The following is a 23903-nucleotide window of genomic DNA, read 5'->3' on the forward strand; positions in this document are numbered from 1 at the left end:
CATTTGTTTTGCTATTTCAATCATTGTCCAAAAGAGTCTTCGCTGGCGACGATTATGCGATTATAAGCTGGATCAAATGAGCTGTTGCATTATTTTTTTTATTCCATCCAAGAGAATGCAGTTATAACTGCGATGAATATATACGGTTCGACACGGCGGATCTGCCACTAAAGCTCGCACATCAGAGGTAGAAAAGGAGAAACAGTAGTCACCGCTCACATTCACAAGGACAGTATAAAGGCACTGAACAAGTAAACAATGATAGCATTTGAAACTTTACAACAATCAATTTGAACATTTCATATTTCTAGATAGGCAAGCACCACTACAATTGCCCCATTCGAACAAACCAATTGAATATACCTTAGTAACATTCCACACTTTTCATCAGAGCAGTCATTTATGCCGCAACTGTGTTTCTCTTGGTGACAGTGTATGGGTTGGTCTCGAGCAGATTCTCCAGGGACTTCGCCTTCCTGCTTCGCACCCGGCCAGCCTCCTTAAGCAGCTCCCCAAGTCTCCGCTTCTCGTCGTCGACGTCTGGGTTAGCGGTACCCAGCTTCTCCTCGCGCATTCCAACAACATATTCCAAGATCTCAATGGCCTCATCCAGTCTGGTAAACAAAATGTGAATATTAACTGATAGTTAGCCGTGAAAATGAAACACAAACTGTTAACATTATCAGGATACAAGGGTGCTAATGGGTGATGTTTCTTCCCTGTGGTAAGTTTTGGAAAGTGATTCAGGAATATAGCATTGTTGCTTCAGGAAACTGATCTAGCCAGCTAAGTTAGTGCTGACATCAATGATCCAGCCAGTTGTTGTTCAGATTACAAAGCTAACAGTAAGATAGCATTGTTGCTTTAAAATTCTGATCCAGACAGCTAAGTTAGTGTTGACATTTCTGATCCAGCCAGTTGTTGTACCCTTCTACTCAGACTATAAAGCTAACAGTCCACATGTCTTACAAAGTAGCATGAAGTTTCCACACATACAACTGGGAGAAAAAACAAATAGATAAAGGGAAAGTAAGACGATAAAGTATGTACAGCCCTTCTTTACAGAACAGACAGCGAAAAGCAACTAAAGATGACGCAAGATGGCCCTACTCCAATTAAATTGATCCAACTTTATTAGCAATCAATATCCGATCAACTAATTCGAGTAGCAAAAGCTGGTTAAGATGCCAATCATGTGCCTAGCTGGAAGAGGAGATGACTAATACCAAAGAATTCCGACTTACTAGTGTACCTTTACCCTACACACCACATACTATTTCCAGGAAATCACTTAACAGAAAGCGTGTACCTTTACCCTACACACCACATACTATTTCCAGGAAATCACTTAACAGAAAGCGAATCATTAAGCGGCCGCACGGACAAATCATCAACAGCTAATTGAGACAACAATATTGAGTAAGGAGAAGTAGGGAGCTTACCGGCCCATTGCATCATAAGTTCCAGCAAGATTGCTATACACTCCTAAAGTATCTGGATGATATGGCCCGTATTCTTGTTCCAGAACAGTTCTGGCTTCCTCAAACAGTTCTGCAGCTTCATTTATTGAGTATCTTTGAACACATGCCAACCCCATCTGGTTCAGGGCAATCCCAAAGAAGGCAGACTTCTTCTCACCACAAGTGCGGAGCTTCGCAATCGCACTCTTGAAGGAATCGTAGGCCTCTCCGTAATTGCCCAGAATATAGTGCAGAACACCCATCTGAGCCTCTATTCCAGCAATTGTGCTCTGCTGGCCGGCCGAATTGTTGTACATTTTTAAGGCCTTCTGAAGTAACTTGAGTGCTTGTTCATGCTCATTCATTGTCTCATATATGGCTGAAACATCAGTTAAACCAGTGGCAATTTCTTCTAGAGAAGTTCCTGGAATAGGTTTCTGGTAAATCTTTAGGGCATTTTCACAGTAAGATTTTGACTCCCTCAGCTTCCCTGTCTTGTTGTACAGATCCGCTAGACGCACAAAAACAGAAGCCACAGTTGCATGATTCTCTCCTTTGCTGGTCTTGAATACCGTAAGAGCTTTCTGATAAGCAAACACAGCCTCATCATATCGACCCAAGGAGAGGTAGATATCACCAATGCTGCAATCCACTGAGGCCACCTCTGTCTCCTGACCATTGGCTACCATGGCCATGCTAGCCATCACTAGATGCTCCAGGGCAGCTTCATGGTCGCCCTTGGTGTCACAAATTAGACCCATCAGCCTCCTATCAGCTGTTTCTTCTAGTGAGGCTGGCTCGCCGTGTTCCCTGTGTATGTCAAGGGCCATCTGACACAGTCTTTGTGCTTCATCGAGTTGTAATGCCTGCACATGGGCTTCAGCTAAGTACCGGCAAGTTTCTCCAACCCTTGGGTCTTGCTCTCCCAATGTTTGCTTCTGAATTTCAAGCCCAGAAGCATACCATTGCAGTGAGAGTGCAGTCTGACCTAGCATGCCATAGGTGTCCCCCAACTGCATGCAGCCAGAAAACTTTGCAAGAGCATGCTCCTGACCTTCCTCGATTACAGGGATCTCGAGGGATCGCTGCAGCACAGGGACAGCCTCTTCATATTTTCCCAAGTTGCAGTAGATTGCTGCAACAACATGCAAACTCATCACCAAGTTTAAGCTCGGCTTTCCACCAGCACATTTCTCAAATGACTTGGTGGCACGGAGAGCATATTTCAATGCCCGCCGTGGATTTTCCGAGGCAATCAAGTCTCTTGCATGTTTGAGAAGAAATGGACCAAGGTCTGGATTATCAAGTCCAGCATCTTCTGTTCCATTCTGTGGATTGGCATTTGATTTCCGCCGACGGCCAACTCGGCTTGCTGGTTTGCTGACCTCGCTCTCGCCATCCTCAGTAGACGCCTTTCCATTAGGGCCAACAGAGGCATCAGACTCGAGCTGTGATTTTGAGGCCTTCTTCGACTTCTTGGACGAATTGGAAGACTGCGCCTTGACTGGGGTCCCATTCTCTGCAGGAGGGAGCGCATTGTTAACACTTCCGTTCTCCTCTTCCTCCTCAATCACCTTCATGGCCTCCATCTCCCCGGCAACAAGGTGGCGAAGTTCTGAGTCAATCCTTGATTCCTCCCCATCGGAGCCGAAGCTCTCACGTGATGGGGACCCACCCTCACTTGAGCTCTCCATCTCACACACATTGTTGTAGAGCTGCTCAATTGAGGGCTCCCCAGCACCGGAACCCTCAACATGCATCTCAAGTGCCTCGCTTTGCATGCTTGCCGCCATTGTTGAAGCTGCCGTCGACTTTGGAGCGGACAGATGCTCGTTGTTTTGAGGGGAATTCACCCCGTTCAGCGCCTCCTCTGTGACAAGCCCATCCACTGTAATTCCAGGCATCTTGGGCGAAAATTACGCCAAAAACGTTCTAATCCCGGAAACCGAAGCAGATGGCTAGCTCTCCAGCTCTCCACCCTGGAAGAAATGGAACAAAGTTATTAAGGTGACATGTAGATGATTCAAAATTGAACCCGTACGAACCAATTAACGAATAAACTTCCACATTAGCTAAGCTATTAATGCCGAACAATCGGGCAACACAACATCAGATCGGATTTATTCATACAATGGAACGAAACGCACAAAGCAATACCAACAAAATTGCAACTTTCGGCAGCAGAGGCATCAGGAGGAGGGGCAGAATACCAATTCGCAACAACCAAGCGGGATCCCACTCCCCCGACCATGCAAAGCGCAAATTGCCGCCCACACCAACGCACCCCACCAGGCCAAACCGCGGAAAAATAGCAGCAAGGGGAAGTTGAAGACGCGGCAATCGGGTGGATCTGGGTGGCCTCACCGTGATCAGCGCTCAGCAGCTCGATCCACGCGGCATTTGCACGTGTGCCTGCCGGCCGCGGTGGAGGGGGTCGAGCAGCTCGTGCGGCGGGGAGGCCGATGGAGGAATGAACCGTCAGGTCCGCTGCGGGAGGAGAGCCTGGTAGGAAGGTGAGGAAGAGGTCGGGGGAGGCTGCCTTGCCATAGGAGGTGGTGACGGTGGGGGAGATGAGAAGACGAGTGCGGCGGAGGTGGGGCAGGGGGAGAAAATGGCTCGCGCCTCGGTGCAATCGGACCGGAGTACCGGACCACAAATGAGCCATCCCACGAGCGGGCAGGGGCGTTTTGGTCAATCTCGACAGGTGCGTCCGGAGTCGATTGCGAGAGAAAAGGTCCAAACCCAAAGGGAAAAGAAACGGGTGGTAAAATACCGGATTGTTTGATCCACAAATGACAAATCATCGGTTGCTTAGGCTAAAATGCAAGCATCCATTGCTTCATTTTTCTACTTCTACCTGTGCTCTGTTCAATTGCATCCATAATGCCTTATTGCCTTTCATTGATTTTATTTATGTCCAGCATTTCGTTTAACAAAGCTTATTTATAGGACAATTTGGTCTCCAGATGCCGTCTTCAAATCTAGATTCTAGGGAGTGTTTGATCCTGAAGCTAAAATTTAATCCGTGTCACATCGAATATTCGAAGACTAATTAGAAGGACTAAATATGAGTTAATTATATAAAATTAATTACACGGATGGAGGCTAAACGATGAGACGAATCTATTAAGCCTAATTAATCCATCATTAGCAAATGGTTACTGTAGCAGCACATTGTCAAATCATGGACTAATTAGGCTTAATAGATTCGTCTCTTCATTTAGCCTCCATCTATGCAATGGGTTTTGTAAATAGTCTATATTTAATATTTCTAATTAATATCTAAACATTCGATGTGACAGGAGCTAAAGTTTAGCTCGAGGATCCCAACACCCCCCTAGAGCAGCCATCAGTTCTAAACAAGGCTCAGGTTTCAAGTTTTCATCAGATTCCATTTTAAGAATGGCATGGTACTATGGTAGCAAATCTCCAGGGATTCTATTCTACGGCTGGATAGGATGGATTGCATCAAGTGGTTTTCAGAAAGCGGCGCCCTGCCAACTTGCCTTTGCCTATCTATCCATCAGTCCCGAGTCCCAACTCTTGCAAACTCTCTCCGATGCCCATTGATGTTGAGCACCGACTTGTTAATCAGGGCACGGTATTTATCAAGCGCTCGCTATAAGTATCGTTCTCCTGTGTCATCACGGAACATGTTTGTGTTTTCCTTTTAGGAAATACAGGGTGCGCGGTTGGTAAAACGAAACCGGCCGGCCACGTCTTGCTATGTGTGGCTGCGAGCGACATTTCTCGTTGGAATTGGGCACCTCAACTACCGATCAAAACACCTGTCAGGATTAAGATCGAAATTACGAGGAGACGGAGAGGGACATGGGGATTAAAGAGATCATGTTGTGGTTGTGGAGGAGGGAAAGAAGCCAAGTGCACACCTCTGTCTGTCAATGGTTGTGAGTTGTGACTAGAGGAGCGAGTGCACAACAGCGATGTAGCATCCCCTCCATTGGTCGGCATATCAATGGTCATTTCCACACCAGTTGATGCAATCTGTTGCAGGTATTGCAGCTGCAGTGAACCAAATCCCCACAGGAGATCTCACAATGTTCTTGTTCACACTTCACAGCATCTCTTGTTATACACCAAAGTTGGGTAGCACCGTTTTCGTATGGGTCTGTGCAGGTAGCGTATGATTGGAAGATCCTTTGGTAGAGCTGCTCTCCTTTTTATTTTTGCATGTCTGAAGAAAGGTCAGGAATTGGCTTTGCTGTTTCGGTTGTCAGTAGGAGGAGAGAAGGTGCAGCTAGCCGCGGCGGCAGCTGGCCAGAGTGGACGTTCGGTTGGCACGAAAGCGACGGGGCGGCGGAAACGAAGGTTGTCGTGTTGCCATTGACGCTTAACAAACATAAACAACGCACTAGTTGCAGCCGCGCGCGAGGGGAGGACAGGACGGCAGCTTCAGGGTAGGCGAGACTTGCTCGTCACCGACCGGCCGGCGAGCTCGATCGGCCGCCGCTTTTTTCTGGCTGGCTGGCTGGCCGGGCGGAGCGGATGCCCGGATGGATTTCCCTGAACCACCCCCGTCCGAGACGGACGCGTCCGCCGTCGCATCAGCATCACCCGCGTTGGGTCGAGGACTCGAGGTGGACGGACACGCGTACTGTACCGTTATTATTCCACAATGGAAGGGACGGCGTGATGGTGTGAATCCGTCGGCGTAGATGGCATGTAGTGGTTGGTCAATGCCTGTGATCCTCGCGCTGGACGGCCTGTACCGGGCGGCCGGCGCGATGATTTATCGCGCGCCACCGATGGCCCGTGACACCGGCGCGCGGGCCTCCGTCGTCGATCGGCCGGCGTGGCGTGGGTCACGACAAACCGGACGCGTCGCGTTTATGGTCGTTGTGCTGGTGAAATGGTGTGGTCGATGAGGTCTTTGATGGATTGGTGCGTCGACGTTACTGAAGGGAAAACAAAAGGTTAACAACCGGTCGGATCGGTGCCGTTGGGTTGTCCTTTTCCCGTCAGCAAACTGCACCCAGGGTGATAAAAGTAGAGAAGGGGAAAAATACTACTAGGATATGAGAGCGCACGCTGCAGCTAGTTTCTTCTCTGAAGACGTGCAGCTGCTGGAACAGCAGTTGATCGCTTGATCGGCTGAAAGTGAAAAGCGATGCAAGCGGCGTGTTCTTGAATCCTGACTTGGTTGTGGACGAGACGCGACGGACTGCGGCTTGCCGGATCCCGCTCCCGTTCCGGCTCCAGATGCGTCTTCCGGTCACCGAATGAATGCCGTGCTGGTGCGCTGATGCCTCGTCCTCGGCGCGGGGATCGCGCTTTGGCCTCCGTGGCGCCCCGAATGGCGCGCCGTGGACTCGTGGTACAGGACAGCGCGCCGTGAGTCGAGCCCGTGCCCCGTAGAGCCGGCCGGCACGCTGGAATCTGAGGCACATGGCCGTGTGCCGTGCGCGTGCGTACGGGGGAGCGCGTGTGATGAAGCGGCCCCGGCCCCGGCATGGCATCTCGCGGCGAGGAGAGGCGAGAGGGAGAGGGCGGCGGGGACGTGTATGACCCGCTACAACTATACATCGCGCGCGTGACAGATAAACCTGTCGTCAGTCGCTGCCAGGTGGATCCCACAAGTCAGCATCGCTACTCGTCACCAAATCCCTGTGCTCGCCGCTGCAAGGTTAGGGTCGGGGATTTCGAGGTTTGGGGTTTAAGGGTTGAGGTAGTCGCCAATTAGGTCCCGGCTATAGATAAAGGGTTTTGGATAGAAGGGAGCTGATGGTGATAGCGGGGTGTGGGCGAATGACGAGGAGACGGACGCACTGATCTTGTGTGGTGGGAGATATTTGGTAGGTGGGGATATGGTGACGAACTCCTTAACTTAGGACGGCGGTAGGTTGTGACGGAGGATTTGATGGTGAGAGCCGCTATAGATGGTATAAGATTGCAGCATGTAGGGGAGCAAAGGAGAGACGGCATGGAGTACGAATAAGAGTGTGGATGTGCGCTCAAGTGTGCAAACATGGAGGAAACACATGGCGCGAGAGAGGCGGTAGAGGAGGAGAAGGAGATGTGCCTGGGAGCTCCTATATGGCTTGTGGAAAAACTCCAAAGCCTGTTAATCCTATTTAGCTGACTATTCTAGCCAACAATTTTTTAGCGCGGGTGTGCTTCATCATTTCCTTACACATGCAACAATCTGCGGACCCTCTTTTTAACATCTCAGGTAGGCTAATTCGTATAGAATTCGAGCGCAAAAGTACCAGATTCACGAGCATGAACCATCAAATTTAAATGTGAGAGTGTTGAAGTAGTATGACTAAGATGTTGAATGAGTTCATTCGAAATATTGAACAATTACAATTTTAAATGTTGAACTCCCGCTCCACGGTTGATACTCTGTTCCGCTGGCTGCTGCTACTCCACCATATTTTTCAAATAATGGAAGTCATATACTCCTCCATTCTCTTTTGATAGTTCTATTTCACCTTAGCACAATGACCACTTATCATTCATTTAATCATGCCGTTAGCTATTTCTCATAAACAAGTGATTCATTAAGTTCGAGACTTCTCGATACCCACGCAACCAATATCACGTGGGAGAACGATGCATCATGCATCCGATCTGTGACAACCATTAAAAGGATAAATAGTCGAACTAAAATAGGACTATCAAAAGAGATTTTTTCCGACTTGGAAATATGCCTATTAAAATAGAATGGAGGGAGTATTACACAAAAAGGTCGTGGGAGATATATAAGTTTTCTTGATGCGTGAGATAACCATTGAGAGGATAAATATTTGGATTGAAATAGAACTGTCAAAAGAGATTTTTTTGAATTTGATAAAAATACCTATTAAAATAAAGAGAATGAGAGAGTATTATTAGAAAGAAAAACTCGCGGGAGATATATAGGTTTTATCGGCGTGTGTCAGTATGTTTTTTTTGGATTGGGTGTAACAAGGACGCACACGACGCACCGCGCGTGTTGGGATGAAGATGATGGGCCTGTTCGCTTCAGCTTATAAGCCGACTGAAAAGCTGAAACGGCTGATTTGTTGTGAGAAGAAAACACTGTTTGGTGGCTGATAAGCCGGCTGAATAAGCTGAAGCGAACAGGCCGGATGCCGTTCATGGGCTGTTTCTTTGTCGGGCCGCGTGAATAGATGATATGTAACTTTCTTTCGCCCGGGCGGGGAAGAAGCCAGCGCTTTTTCAAGACGGGCCCGCGAGAAATGGGAAGGAATAGCTGGGCCATGCCTGCCGTTGACAATATTCGGATCAGGCCCACCTCGATGACTACTGCAGCTAGCCTTTTTGGTGGATAGATTTTGTCTTTTTTCTTGGATTTTCAGGCCCACTTCGCTAGAAACTACTCGGATTGCATCGCGTAGCTGTTTTGATAGGCCCAAACCGGCCCAAGCGGTTAATCCGGATGCGATGAAATCAGGTGGCGAGTTTTCTAGTTTTTTTTTTCCCGTTCTCCGTTTTCTTTCACCGGGGGAGAATCGCTCACGCCGCCCACCTCCCCCATCTCCCTCCCCCGCACGTCGCAAACCCTTCGTCGCCACCACCGCCCTCCCGCCGCGGTTCCCCTCCACGCGCCACCGCCGCATCCCTTCTCCGGAACCCTACGTCCCGGCTACCTGCTCCCACCGCTGAATCCTCGGGCGCCCTGTTGTGGTCTCTGCCGCATCCACCTGCCTTCGCCGTCGGGCGTCGCGGAGTGCCCTCGCCGCAGCCGGGGGCGCGGCCTGTTGCGGGGGCCGAGGCCGCCTCCTTCGCGGTGCGTCGTCACGGAGGGTATTTTCCCTTTCCACTCCCTCTCCTAAGGATCGGTCACGTTCGGCTTGTTTGGGATTTGGACCGTTGAGCATTCTAGCAAATCTAGGGTCCCAGTCTATGACCGAAATCGCCTCATGGATCCTAATCCACGGTCACGTCGAACACCTAGGAGATTTCTCTTTTCACTAGGGCAATTTCACTATACACATTGGAACAGGTCGTTAGGGTTTTATGATGCAGGTATTTAACGACCCTGATATCCGTACGAAAATGCCACTATATTTTCTGCAGTTTTGCGTTTAACAGGCGCAGTATGTCCCTGTTGAAATTTTGTTTTAGCTATTTCAGAAAAAATGCCACACTGTGATTTCATGCATGTAATCTAAACGAACTTTACCTGCATGTTAGCAGTCGATGTGGCATGTTGGTTAATGTACTCTTGTCAGATTCGAAAGGATCCAGTGTATCTTAGACTCCAGCTGGGAGCTCGTTATTTGTCTAAGTATTCGTGTGACAATGCTGTCATATATGACAAGTTATTTATTACGTGCTGCCAACTGCTGAGCACAAATCCTTTCTTTGTTTCTTATTTAAGCTTGAATCAAACTCAGTGCTTCAAAAGTCGGCTGCTTAGCCCGCCTAGGCTCCAGGCCCTAAGCCCCACCCTCACACGCATAGTTTCCTTGTGACCTAGCCTGCCTAATCAGCGATCAGGCACAAGGTACCAACCTGCTGCTCGCCTAGCGTAGTACTTTCGAAAACACCACGTTTTTCCGAAATTTTAAAAATAGGGGGGGGGGGAGGCAAAAATAATACTGTCCTGGAACACTTATCAGATTTGTTAAATAGAATGTTACATTTAAGTATAATCTAAATTTTCTGTTTAAAATGCAAGTCTGTTAGATTCTTGTGAGGTATTTAGTTTTTTTCCTTTTCCCCTCCATAATATTTTTTCTTCTAAAGTGTTGCATGCTCAGCAATCTTCTGTTTTTCCATGTAGAACAAAATCGGCAGTGCGTATGGGCTTCATGCACTTCTTTTGGAAGTTCTGCTTTATTTCATAGTGGATTGTAGACCAGAACCTGCCAATTTGCCAAAGCAATGCTGATGGACCCTCCTGTTATGCAAGTGGACTGCCAGTTGCAAAATGATGTGGAAAAAACATCATCCTATGATAGGAAACTGACCACCTCACACGGTGATTATGGGTGGACGGGCTCTGATGTCCACCCAACAAATGATGCAATAATCTGTAACCCAGTTGAGGTAGTTGAGGTTAACAATGCTTCTCAAATGGGCATAGATGATGTATCAGATTCTTCTTCCAAAAGATCTCCTATTAATTTGGGCGATTTGCCTCAGGGGACAGAACAAATAAAGAAGAATGGCGACGTTTCTTACTCCAATGATGTAAAGCTTCAGTTGAATGTAAGTACCGAAAATAATAATGGCTTGCAAAGTGATGATGGCAACTTTAATAAACAAAGTTTCTGTAAGGAGGATAGGCATCATCCTCAGGAAATCATACATCATCCTCCCACCACAATCTCGTTACCAAGTTCATGCAAACTCAATGGAGATGCCATGCCTTCTCAAGAAGAGAAAATAGCAGAAGACCATGTCAAAGTGGATGGAAATGTTGATGCACTAAGTAAAGAAGTCGGAGCTGACTTGATAGGATGTCATGCAGGGCAGAAAGAATTGCAGTGCCCGCTACAAGATCTATCAGAAATAGCCTGCAGTATTGATTTAGCACGTAATAAATCTTCTCCACAGGAAGAGACCAATACGTCTGTTTCACCATTAAATGACACAGGCCATAATGTTGATAACAATAGTTGTAATGGTGATACCAATTATAAAGGAGAAGAGCTCGATATGGGGAACTCTGGAGATGAAGATCATGCTGTAGCACTTTGGGTGAAGGTATACTTTTCTTTATTTAACCTTATAGTTGTAGATTCTTTTTTTGTGTTATATGAGGAGATATTTGTCATGTTTAAGGTCCATTACCTGTACATTTAACAGGTACACCATGTACTGCTGGGGTTGTGAACTCATAGCTATGCATGAATTTTTAACTGTAGCCTAAGTTAACACCATCTTTCGGTTAAACAATACAAGATTTGAATGATTCATGTAAAGTCTCTTCTTTAGTTCCTGTTATTAGTCCTACAAAAAGGTAACATGAGATCAAGGTGGAAGTCTTGACTAGAACGATTAGGTGGGGCTTCTTTTCATACGTGGTCTTAGAATGAATACCTTCCTGTGGCCTAATAAACATTTTTTCTTAGTAATTTCCATATCACGTTTCTTCATGATTCTGATAGAATTTTGTGATATAGATTCTGCTGGATTTCCCCCCTAAAATTGGTACACTTGCTTTCTTCTGTTTAGATAAATAGTGTATAAAGATGGGGACATGGGGTTTGCTGAAACTCAAACGATCATTTTATGTACAGTTGTACACAAACACTGAGCTTTAGTTACTGCAGGAATATGTTCCCCTTTTATGCATAATGAAAACAACATATCTGGTGCTATTTAGTAGCAAAAGTGAAAAGGAGAACTTTTGTTTGCTGATTCTTGCAAGATCAACAAGCTTGACATGCTAATACTCTGATGATATTTTTTGCTACCTTTTGTTTGGGCACATCGAGAGTTTTCATTTTCTCCAGTATCTTATCTATGAACTTGTTTTACTCTTTTCATGTGAAAACAGTGGAGAGGAAAATGGCAAACAGGAATTCGATGCTGTAGAGTAGACTATCCTTTAACTACTGTAAAGGCAAAACCAACACATGACAGGAAGAGCTATATTGTTGTTTTCTTCCCACGGACAAGATCTTATTCTTGGGTAGACATGCTACTTGTTCTTCCGATAGAGGAATGTCCTTCACCACTTGTCAATGGAACTCATCGTAAATGGAGAAAGCTGGTGAAGGATTTGGGCGTTCCTCGACGATACATCATGCAGAAACTTGCCATTTCAATGCTAAATTTAAGTGATGAGCTTCATATTGAGGTTGGTTGCGTTCTTACATGTTTTTTCTTACTTTTTGGCTCCATTGTTATTGTTGACACAGTTTGTATGTTTATTAGGCTGTAATTGATAATGCTCGGAAAGCCACAACTTGGAAAGAATTTGCTCTGGAAGCCTCTTGCTGTACAGATTACAGTGATCTTGGGAAGATGCTCGTCAAACTTCAAAATGTAAATCTGAGAACCTTGTTTCATGTGGATATTTCATGGAGCATCTCGTCAACTTTGCGGTGCTTCTTACCTTTGATGATTTTTAACTCTCTTGATCTTTTCTCATGTCTACTGATTGTATTATGGAATTTTTTTTCCATGTGACTAACTAACTATGGCCTATCTCTTGATGACCTTACATGCCTACTTGTTTTGTATCCTCAATGGCAGTAAATTAAGTAGTATATTTCTGTCGACGCCTACACACCATTTTCCCTTAGCGTTTACTGGATGAACCATAGTCAATCATGTGTACCGTATGCAGTTATCTTATCTAGGATGTATTACAGAATTCTGCTATGACAATCCCCATAACATGAAATAGAGCCTGCAAATAATTATTACCATAAGCATCATCGTCAACAACAAAGCCTTTAATCTCAAGCAAGTTGGGGTATGCTAGAGATGAAACCCAACAAGGGCCATAAGAACCAGAGAGACAGACAGAAAGAAAGAACATCGCTTTCTTTCCTACATCTTGCATTTATCATAATTTTATCCTAGACAGTCTTCCTCCTCCTAAAAAAAAAATACCTGGAGCTTTATATTAGATATTGGTGGAATACCAGGCGGTACTAAGAGGCTAAGAGCAACCTTCCTTTTTATGCAACAATATTAGGATTTGTTTTTTTTTAAATCTCAACCAACCTAGGAGGAACTAATATGAAGTAATAGGGCCTAAAAGAAGAGGACTCAAACCTAGTGTGTACATTACAACTGTCACCAACTGAGCCTGCTAACACTTAAGGAAATTACCAAGCCTTAAATTCTTTCTATGCAAAACTAAATGATCATCATCATCATCAGTCGTTTGGGTGATTGCTTAATCTCCAGCACGCTGATGTTACTTATCCTGATATTTTTTTAATCCATCTATACAAAGGCAATTCATATAGGACTAGTTTTTCATGTCTCCCTTGAGGTCAATAGATCTTCTATTATTAGTACTCCCTCTGTCCCCAAATATAAGGCACACACGCATCTAAAACCCGTCAACTGTTTCTATGTGATGTTTCTCAGCATTGTTTCACCTTAATCGTTTAATTTCAGATGATTCTTCCGGACTACATAAGCTGCCAATGGCTACAAAATCTTGACATGTGGAAACAAAAATGTATGAATGCAAAGGATGCTGAGACTATTGAAATGCTTTATGAGGTACAATACATTTTTATTCTCCTTCGTCTGCATCATTTGTTTGGAAGGTTGTGATTTAGTGGTTGTTCAGCTCGAAGGTTAGCTTTGCCATTCTTAAGCTTAGGCACATGGACCACAATTTCTTAGATAGGTATATGGATTGTTGCCTCAACTGTGGCATGTAATATCACCCTGATATGTGCCATAGACTTGTTTTTAGACTACCACAAATTTGGCTTGCTACCCTTTCGTAAGCCTAATAATTGATGTTTCCTAGATTAGTTCTTTTGCTAACTTCCCTCATTTGTGGCTGCCGTTTTGTTTGTGGATTTATCTATACTTATTGCAAAGTGGGCCATGAACCATAGAGGCCCTTAGATTTAAAGACTGCAAAAAGGGTGTGTCGGCCCATGGATCTGCCCCTAAACTTTTGCCTTCATGGGGCACAATCCAACCGGAGCCCAATATCCTCACCTGCTTTTCGTTGCGGTCTTATCCCTTCGCAAGACCTAACCCCCCCCCCCCCACCCCCCCACCCGGTTATTTGTCGCCACCGTCTCATTCTTTCTTCTCTAGCACATCCAGATCTGGCAGACTGTGGCCACGGCGGCGCGTGGGGAACGTAGGGGGCTGGCGGGACAAGCAGAGGTACACTGCAGACCATTTTGTTAGGGGCGCTTACGGCTTTGTGGTCTGCAGCGATAGCGCGTGGCAACGGCTAAGGCAGATCTGCATCTGCTCGCAGCCATGGATCTTGGTTTCTTGCTCAGTGGTTCTGTTGCATAGTTGAGGGGGATGAGCAGTCATGATTCTTGTTGGGAATAGAACGGATGTGGAGATGGATAGGATTTATGCCTCTTTGTGTGGAGTTTACCAGCCTTTGTTTCTTGGATTATTTTTCTTTTTAACAGCTAGCTGGTTCATGGATTCTCCACAATTGCTTGCCTAATCTTCTCTTGCTTAGTTAAATTCCTTTCTGCTAGTAGAGATCTTTCCTCTTTGGTCAGTGTTTACTGACTGCTGTGTAGAGATTTGTCATCAATGGGTTACCCACAAGGCCTATCTGGTTCCATGAAAATAGGTTCTGGCCATGCGTGGCAAATACATGGGTGTATCTAACCAGCCCAGTTGCATCTACTTTCTTTGATGATTACCTCTGTTTTAATTGTTCCTAATATGTTATTGGATAATGTCTTGTTTCTCTATGTTTTACATTCCAACTTCTTTACTTCATTGCGTTCTTAGAAATACCTAAGTTATTTGGTGGCTAGGAATAGGATTCTGTATGCTAACCCTAGTTATTCAGTGAAATACTTATGGTTGTGTTAAAAATCATTCGAATTCCTCACACAAGATCTGCAGAAGCACTCGTAGTTTTTGCCCTACAGATTGTTTTTGTGACTTGTGGCTATGTGTTTCTTACCAAATTCATCTGAAACATAAGGTTTATGCATTTTTAGGTGGCTGCATGTTTTTTCTACTACATGTATGCATACATTGTTCTAGATTTAGTGGTAGAAACGGTGTTTAGATGACATAATTAAAATTTTAAGATTTGACTGGTATTTTTCTTTGTATATGCATATGTGCTACATTTAAGGTGAACCTACAAAGAGCTTGGTAACTCTGTTTTCTATGTGTTGATTTTGGTTATTTAGCCAATTGACAATTTTTTATTTCAAAACATCAAGCCTTGTCATTCATTGTAGTATATTTTTTAATCACAAGTAGAATCCTCTCTGTGTTACAACAACTAGATCATTTCTTGACAAACAATTGTTAAATTACGCTCTATCGTGACGTCCCTTTAGTATCATCAGGTATGTCAAAAATGCAATTGGTGTTATGTAATTTGATTTTGTTGAAGCAACTGGATTCATTCTTAATTTTTCTTTACTGCTGAGATATGGTAGTCTTTGTGTTTTTTCTGTACTATTTCCAGAGTTCCGGTGTCTAATATTGATTATTCCCTGTTACTTAATTTTCTTATTCTGATGAAAGTGTAGCCAATCGTTTTTATTTCCTCTCTTCTTCAACAGGAACTTAGGCAGTCTGTTCTTTGGAGCAAGGTTGAGGAATTGCAGAATGCATCAGTGCAGCCTGAATTAGTCCCTGAGTGGAAAACATGGAAACAAGAAGTCATGAAACAGTACTTTCCACTGCATCCTGCTGGTAATGTTGGCAACTTTGAGAAAAACAATTGTTACAATGATCCAGCTTTAGATCAACAAGTTAGTAGAAAGCGTCCAAAACTTGAAGTCCGCAGAGGAGAGACACAAATTTCACACATGGGGGAGGTTGGCCAGACTGCAAAAGAGGACCCAAACCCAAATAATCTTCCTAGTAACTCTGTCATGCATGAAACTGTAGGTGCATTGGAAGTAATAAATCAGAATAATGCTGGCACATTCCCTGGAAATTCTGGTGCCAATGAGACCACAGCATCCGGTAGTGCCAATCCAGCTTTGCAGAATGCTAGACTTGAGTTAGATTCATTCAAGAGTTCACGGCAGTGTTCTGCATACATTGAAGCAAAGGGAAGGCAGTGTGGTAGGTGGGCAAATGATGGTGATATTTACTGTTGCGTGCACCAAAGTATGCATTTTCTTGACCATTCTAGGGAGGACAAGGCACTTACTGTTGAAGCTCCATTGTGCAGTGGTATGACTAATATGGGTAGAAAATGCAAGCATCGAGCTCAGCATGGTACTACTTTTTGTAAAAAGCACCGCCTCCGGACAAACTTGGATGCAATGCACCCTGAAAATCTGTTGGGTTCATCTGAGGTACCCCATATGAGGGAAGAATCTCCGAATAAGTGGGTAGAAGAAGTTTCTAAGTCACAAACAATGTACAGCGTAGACTCTGAAACAGATAAGAATGTCCAGGCTGCTATGCAAGTGAAATTGATGCCCACTGTGGCTACAGAGATCTCAGGTGAAAAAGCTTGTGCAACGGAGAAAATTGATCTGTGCACTGCGTCAACTTCCATCACAAATACTGATGATGTTCCTCTTTGTATTGGAATTCGCTCTCATGACAGTATTGTTGAGTGCCAAGATTATGCCAAGCGACATACTCTTTACTGTGAGAAGCACCTTCCAAAGTTTCTTAAACGTGCCAGGAATGGAAAGAGTCGACTTGTTTCTAAAGATGTCTTCGTCAATCTTCTGAAGGGTTGCACATCAAGGAAAGATAAAATTTGTTTACACCAAGCTTGTGAATTTCTTTATTGGTTCTTGAGAAACAACCTTTCTCATCAACGCACCGGTCTTGGTAGTGACCATATGCCCCAGATACTGGTTGAAGCGTCTAAAAATCCAGATGTTGGACAGTTTTTGTTGAAGTTGATATCTACTGAGAGAGAGAAATTGGAAAATCTCTGGGGCTTTGGTACAAATAGATCTAAGCAAATCTATTCTGAAAACAAAGAAGGATCTGCGGTGTTGTTGCATGAAGAGGGAGCTAATCTTTCATCCGGTCCGAAGTGCAAAATTTGTACTCATGAGTTCTCTGATGACCAAGCTCTTGGATTACATTGGACATCTGCCCACAAAAAGGAATCCCGGTGGCTGTTCAGAGGTTATTCTTGTGCTGTATGCATGGAATCGTTTACCAACAAGAAAGTTCTTGAAAGACATGTGCAGGATGTTCATGGGGCTCAATACCTCCAGTATTCAATTCTCATTCGATGTATGTCATGCAACAGCAATTTTTTGAACACAGATCTGTTGTACCCACACATAGTTTCTGATCATGCCCAACAGTTCAGGCTTCTTGATGTCCCTCAACGACCTAACGGTCGATCTGTTCAACAAACAGAAGGGACAAGTGGTATGCTCCTTTATGATAATCACAACGTTGAGAAGGATGATGGCTCACAGAAGTTCGCCTGCAGATTATGCGGGCTCAGATTTGATCTTCTACCAGATCTTGGCCGCCACCATCAAGTCGCTCATATGGACTCAAGTGCTGTGGGCAACATTCCACCGGGATGTGGAAAGTATCAGCTTAACCGTGGTCGACATTACTATTCTGCTTTCAAGAAAAGTTTACGGCCAACAAGTACATTAAAGAAGAGTAGTAGCTCTGGAATTGAGAAAAGTTTCAAGTTTCAAAGCTCCGGCCTATCTATGGTAAGATCACAAACAGTTGAATCTGAAACAGCCAGCCTAGGCAAGTTACCAGATTTCCAATGCTCAGATGTCGCAGAAACTTTGTTTTCCAAGATTCAAAAGACAAGACCCCATCCAAGCAACCTTGATATTTTATCTGTTGCCCGTTCTGTATGCTGTAAGACAAATCTTCTTGCTGCATTGGAAGTTAAATATGGATCTCTACCTGAGAACATATTTGTGAAAGCTGCGAAGCTATGTAGTGACAATGGCATCCAAATTGATTGGCATCACGAGGAGTTCGTTTGCCCTAAAGGTTGCAAGTCTAGATATAATTCAAATGCTTTGCCTCCTATACAGCTCATGTCAGCTGATTTTCCAGAAGCTCCTTCTGTGATTGATCCTCCAAATATTGATGAAATGTGGGACATGGATGAATATCATTATGTTCTTGATTCAAAGCACTTTGTATGGAAGCTTAAAAAGGAGAGAGTTGTTCTCTGTGAAGATGTAAGCTTTGGCAGGGAGGAAGTTCCAATTGTCTGTGTCATTGATGTCGATGCAAAAGATTCTTTCAGTACGAAGCCTGAAGAACTTCTGCCACATGGCAGTTCTGTGCCGTGGCAAGGTTTGCACTATATCACAAAGCGTGTGATGGATTCATCTCTTGTTGATTCAGAGGTACTCTTTTGGATTATCGTATCTTTTTAGTAATTGATATATATGAACATGTTTAATAAAGGGGCCTATGTTTTGGATATATGCACATCTCATGTCACTTTATTCATCTTCAGAAAAATGTTTTCTAACAAGTTGTGTTTCTGCAGAACTCTATGCCTGGGTGTGCATGTTCTCATACTGAATGTTTCCCTGAGAAATGTGATCACGTGAGTCTCTTTGACGGTGTGTACGATAACCTGGTGGATATCCATGGGACACCAATGCATGGCAGATTTGCATATGATGAAGATAGTAAAATTATTTTACAGGTAATGATCTGCATTACCACATCTTTTAGTTCAAGATTTTTCTATTGCCATATGAAAAAAGTTACACCAAACAACTGGCTTTAGTATTTAGTTTTTCAACTGTCTGATTAGTCTATTCATTCTTGTTCCCGACTTTATCATACACCAATAAGGTGGTGGATATCGTTTTATGTGAAAGTGATGTTAAAACTAATGTGCTTCGTCTAAGGCTTGGGGCCTAAATGACGTGGTCTTGGTCCACACTTCTGGTAGTAGGCTATTTTAATTAGGTTATACATTTTAGTACTTGTTCATAATACTCGGAATAGTTTGGGATCCACCTTGTTCGTAATACTATGAATAACTTGGGCTCCACCATTTTATTATTTTTTCTTTCTTATTCTATATTATTTAATCTGTACCTGTGTACTTACTGATTGGCAGGAAGGGTATCCAATATATGAGTGCAATTCATCATGTACTTGCAACTCATCCTGCCAGAATAAAGTATTGCAGAAAGGGCTGCTTGTTAAGTTGGAACTCTTCAGAACTGAGAATAAGGTGAAGTACTCCCCAAGATGGATTTACTGATCCACGTCTGCACCTTACTGCCCCTTGATATTTATTTTAACGCCGTCAAATTGTGCAGGGCTGGGCTATTAGAGCTGCTGAACCTATTCCACAGGGCACCTTTGTCTGCGAGTATGTTGGTGAAGTCGTAAAGACCGATGAGGCCATGAAGACTGCAGAAAGGTTTGTCATTCTTTTCCTATGTTTTTTTTATCTGAACTTGAGAATAATTGATGGAAGTTACGTTGTGCAGAAAATGACCTTCAAGAAACTTTCCATTGTTATATTTCCACACTATCTTGTTCATAACAGCACATGCATAGCTAAATGCTGAATTCATTATCCAATGGCTAGTTCATCTAACATTTTTGGAGATGTGCACTTAACCATCGAGTGCCATAGCTAGGTGGATTTGAGTTATTGGTATGTGAGTTTTGAATGGCTTCCTTTTCTTGTACTGATGGGATGCATTTCACTGAGGTAGTGTTTGGCTAGGTGTTTTGTAACGGGATCTGATTACGTAAAGCAACTGATATGTAATCGGGTCACACTGTAAAGCGATATGGCCCCGTAGAAATCCGATACCGCTCACGCCTGGGTGTAATCAGATCACTTCATGTACTTGTCTCCCCTCGACGGCTCGACCGGCGTCTTCGTCAAGCTTGTGCCCCCTTTGTCAGTGCCACCCATCACCACTGCCTCCTCACGTCCTAGCATGGATCCACCGCTTCCCTGCCTCCCCGCCTCTTCTAATCTCCAGCTCCGCTCCACCAGTCTGCCTCAGCCATTTCCCTCTTACAGATGCTGCTGCCTGGGAAGAGATCTAATGGATGTCTCCTCCGACGAGCAACGTTTTTGGCTTCCAACCAGGCTTTGCACCCATCTCCACAGCGACCCAGCTTGGTCTCATCGACGTTACACCTCACGAGATTCCTTATCCTAATTTTTGTCAATATAATGTGCGATCTCAAGTTCAATTTGCAGTTGCGCCTCCGGTTGAAACGGAAGCAGCCCAATGAGATGAGGATGGGAAATTTCAGTTGCCTTCTTGGATTTGTTGCCTTTTTATATGTTTCTCTGTTGTGTTCTCGTGGAAATCTTCAGAATTTATGTGTACAAATTTATATTATTTGCATTGGATTTTGTTCAGCTGCGTGTTTCGATTTGATTATGGGGACCGTTACATTCCTGAACCAAACTAAGCTCGTTTTCATGAGTTTCTTTTCCACTACCGCTGTGATTAGATACCGTTTCTATTTACGTTTACAGCACCCCAACCAAACACTACCTGAATTCTCATGCCAAGCAAAACTGACCTCTAATACAATACTGGCAATTCTAGTGGATTTATGATGTATAATTATTTGTTCTTTGAAACTGATGAGAATTTCTTAATTTCAGGATGTCAAGTAGTGAGTGCAGTTACTTGTTTGACATTGCTTCTCAGATTGATAGGGAAAGAGTTCAGACTGTAGGGACTGTCAAATACATGATTGATGCCACAAGATCTGGAAATGTGTCCCGCTTTATTAATCACAGGTAATTGAACTATTGTATTACTGGAACAAGTTTATTCTGGAGACAGTATTCATTTGTGCCTGTTGCCTTGATAACAGCTGTTCCCCAAATCTCAGTACCCGTTTGGTTTTGGTGGAGAGCAAAGATTGCCAGCTTGCTCACATTGGCTTGTTTGCTAATCAAGATGTAAGAATCTATATATCTCATTTCCAATATATTGGGTCTTTATTTCGACCGGTTCTGATTGTTGCTATGCTCTTCTTCAGATTGCTGCGGGAGAAGAACTCGCATATGATTACCGACAAAAGCTTGTACCAGGCGATGGCTGCCCCTGCCATTGTGGATCCAAGAATTGCCGAGGCCGTGTCTATTGATATTTGCAGGAAGACAATAAGGAAGTGTCCAACGCTCGGTTGCAGATCTTCCGAAGCTTAAACAGTTGTAGGCAGCAGAGCGGTTTAGCATAGTTTTTTTTCTAGAGCTCCGAGTGCAGGGGTAGGATCTCTTCATGCAACCAATAGGGATTGTGATATACGACTTACAAGCAGGCATTAGGCACAGTGGCACACCATAGATGTTGATTTTAGTCGTCGTACCATCATGCTTAACTGATTGTTTGTTAGACGCAGCCTGAAATGAAAGCAATTCAGGCTGCTATTGCGTGTAGGTGAGATTCTTTATCATTGTAAAATACCTTCATTCAAATTTTACTGCTCATGAGCACCATCATCGAAGTGAGTTAAACCGGTTATCCCAATTTTTCGTTTTTTGCGCGCATGGTCTGTGGCATGGTGCGTGTATTGTTCATAGTTATCCTAATTGCATGATGGCTATCAGAACAAAGAGGTGAGGATCTTTTTCTTCGAGGAAAAAGAAGTGATCTTAGTGACGTAATAAATTTAAGTTTCTTTTGTTGGTAAGAATTACTAGCAGTATTCGCAAAATTTAAATTTCGGTATAATAAATATTAAAATATTCGTCAATTTCAATGCTTGCCATCAAGCTCCCGCGTCCGGCCCAGCAACGGAAATTCCACCTCACCTGTCTATGACCTATGGGTCCACTCCCGCGTCACGAAAGCGCCCGCCGAAACCACTTTCCCTCCGTCTCCTCCCGCCCACGCTTTCGCCACGTCAACGATCCCGGTCTCAAACGCATCTGAGCCGTCCAGGCTAAAAGCCAGCAACGCCTCGCGCTCCTCCACGCCAGCGATCCGCGGCATCCACCCATCAACCAATCAGCATGCACCGCTTTCCTCTATAAAGCAACCGCCCCCGTCCCCATCTTCTCCCCCACAAATCTTCCTTCCCAGCGCATCCTCGCATTCCAACAAAGCAAACCCTCGTTTCCCAGCACCGAGAGAATCCGAGCAGAATCGATGGCGCCCAAGGCGGAGAAGAAGCCGGCGGCCAAGAAGCCCGCTGAGGAGGAGCCCGCGGAGAAGGCTGCGCCAGCGGAGAAGGCCCCCGCGGGCAAGAAGCCCAAGGCGGAGAAGCGGCTTCCGGCGGGCAAGTCCGCCGGCAAGGAGGGCGGCGACAAGAAGGGCAAGAAGAAGGCCAAGAAGAGCGTGGAGACCTACAAGATCTACATCTTCAAGGTCCTCAAGCAGGTGCACCCCGACATCGGCATCTCCTCCAAGGCCATGTCCATCATGAACTCCTTCATCAACGACATCTTCGAGAAGCTCGCCGCGGAGGCCGCCAAGCTCGCCCGCTACAACAAGAAGCCCACCATCACCTCCCGCGAGATCCAGACCTCGGTGCGCCTCGTCCTCCCCGGGGAGCTCGCCAAGCACGCCGTCTCGGAGGGCACCAAGGCCGTGACCAAGTTCACCTCGTCTTAGGTTATATGATGATAGGCTCGTTTGAGGATAGCTGTGATGTGCTTCGTCTCCTGCTAGTAGTTGTAGTTCAGAGACTTGGCTGGTGTGGTGTAGTGAACTGTTGCGGTGGCTTTTGAATTGTATGAATTGTCATGGTGGAAATGGAAGGCTATTGTTATCTGAATCATAATCATATTATGCTTGTTTTGTGATTCGTGATATAGTAATTTACAAGCTTTAATTCTTGTTTTAGATATGTTTGGCAGTATACAACTCTCAGCAGTTTGTGGTTCCGATTTGTAGGTGTTGTCAATTTGATTTCCCCTTTCTGAACTATGGTACTAGAGTATGGGTTTTGAGTTTTCGAGTCCAATGTTCCCTCTTCCAAATTCCAGCTTCTTGCATGATGAACCTGTTGTTGCGTTCTAGCTCTGTTAAAAAATCTTAGAGCGAACTGAAACTTGAAAGTAGGCAGTGTAGTCGGTGTGGATTTGAATTTTGGGAGAGGGAAAAAGCTTTTGGTCGCGAAATATTTTGGGCGGGGTTTGGGAATGGGGAGTCAGACCTGTTTTTGGCGCCTCTTCAAAATTTCCAGCAACTAAACCAAAGCAGGCCGCAGAGGTCGTCCTAATGTTTTTTTCGGGTTTAGAAGGCCGCGGCTTTCCTCAACAAAATACAAAGGACAGTCCAAGCCGAAGAAGGGTGGGAATTCATTTTTTTGCACTGGACGCGCTGTAGCCGACGAGCCGTCGTCAATCCCGGCACGACAGAGCATGGAGACGACACGAATGAAATCGAGGTGGAGACGGAACAGCAGCAACACCACCACCACCTGTAGTCTGTAGATCACCACCAGCCCACCAAACCAAACTAAAAGGAGAGCCAAGCAAGCAGAGAGAGGAGTGAGTCTGTGTGAAGTCGATTTAACCGGCCCACCAAGATACTTCCCGACCCAACAATACGACGCCGACAGGCGCAGGCCCATTCGCAGCCGAAAAAGGGCAAGAAACGCCAAGGACAGCCCACATGGCAGACAGAGCGCCTAAGCGGGTCACCGGCCTTTCAAGAAAGCGGGGTCACCGGCCGAGTGGCGCGGGGAAACAAACAAAGAGAAGAAAAAAAAAAGTCAGAACGCCCTCTCGCTTGTATTGTGAAACAAAAGCCGACCCTGTCCGCTAGCAAAAAGACAAGTGAACAAAACTATGTACAGGCAGTAACTATTATTCGAGGCTCGAGGGCGTTCTCATGTCATCCCGACCTGTCAGAAGGAAGAAACCCCAAGCTGGGTGACATGTCGCCGTCGTGCAGT

General features: G+C 44.9%; 3 protein-coding genes across 5 annotated transcripts; 2 read left to right on the forward strand and 1 right to left on the reverse strand.

Moving 5' to 3' along the window:
* Positions 1–235: 235 nt before the first annotated feature.
* LOC117835100 (protein KINESIN LIGHT CHAIN-RELATED 2) lies at positions 236–4079 on the reverse strand. Of its 2 annotated transcripts, none has more exons than XM_034714466.2 (3): positions 3825–4079; positions 1443–3439; positions 236–614 (listed from the first exon to the last, which is right to left on the reverse strand). In XM_034714466.2, exons 2-3 carry the CDS (start codon positions 3362–3364, stop codon positions 401–403), a joined length of 2136 nt encoding a protein of 711 aa, XP_034570357.1. In that variant the 5' UTR covers positions 3365–3439; positions 3825–4079; the 3' UTR covers positions 236–400. The 2 variants fall into 2 exon arrangements, with proteins under 2 accessions (XP_034570357.1, XP_034570365.1); XM_034714474.2 differs by lacking the exon at positions 3825–4079 and adding an exon at positions 3671–3796.
* Positions 4080–8921: 4842 nt separating this feature from the next.
* Positions 8922–21529, forward strand: LOC117835199 (histone-lysine N-methyltransferase SUVR5). 2 transcript variants are annotated; one of them, XM_034714582.2, is made up of 13 exons: positions 8922–9230; positions 10213–10478; positions 10575–11138; positions 11935–12237; positions 12315–12425; positions 13515–13622; positions 15641–18397; positions 18544–18705; positions 19129–19245; positions 19334–19437; positions 20656–20793; positions 20871–20958; positions 21039–21529. In XM_034714582.2, the coding sequence occupies exons 2-13, from the start codon at positions 10314–10316 to the stop codon at positions 21144–21146; spliced, it is 4725 nt and encodes a 1574-aa protein (XP_034570473.1). In that variant the 5' UTR covers positions 8922–9230; positions 10213–10313; the 3' UTR covers positions 21147–21529. The 2 variants fall into 2 exon arrangements, with proteins under 2 accessions (XP_034570473.1, XP_034570465.1); XM_034714574.2 differs by having other exon boundaries at positions 10213–11138.
* Positions 21530–22057: 528 nt separating this feature from the next.
* On the forward strand, positions 22058–22778 carry LOC117850930 (histone H2B.5). The gene has a single exon (XM_034732852.2). The coding sequence runs from the start codon at positions 22151–22153 to the stop codon at positions 22613–22615; it is 465 nt and encodes a 154-aa protein (XP_034588743.1). The 5' UTR covers positions 22058–22150; the 3' UTR covers positions 22616–22778.
* Positions 22779–23903: the final 1125 nt, after the last annotated feature.

The sequence above is a fragment of the Setaria viridis genome, chromosome 1, assembly GCF_005286985.2.
Source record: "Setaria viridis chromosome 1, Setaria_viridis_v4.0, whole genome shotgun sequence".
Classification (NCBI taxonomy): Eukaryota; Viridiplantae; Streptophyta; class Magnoliopsida; order Poales; family Poaceae; genus Setaria; species Setaria viridis.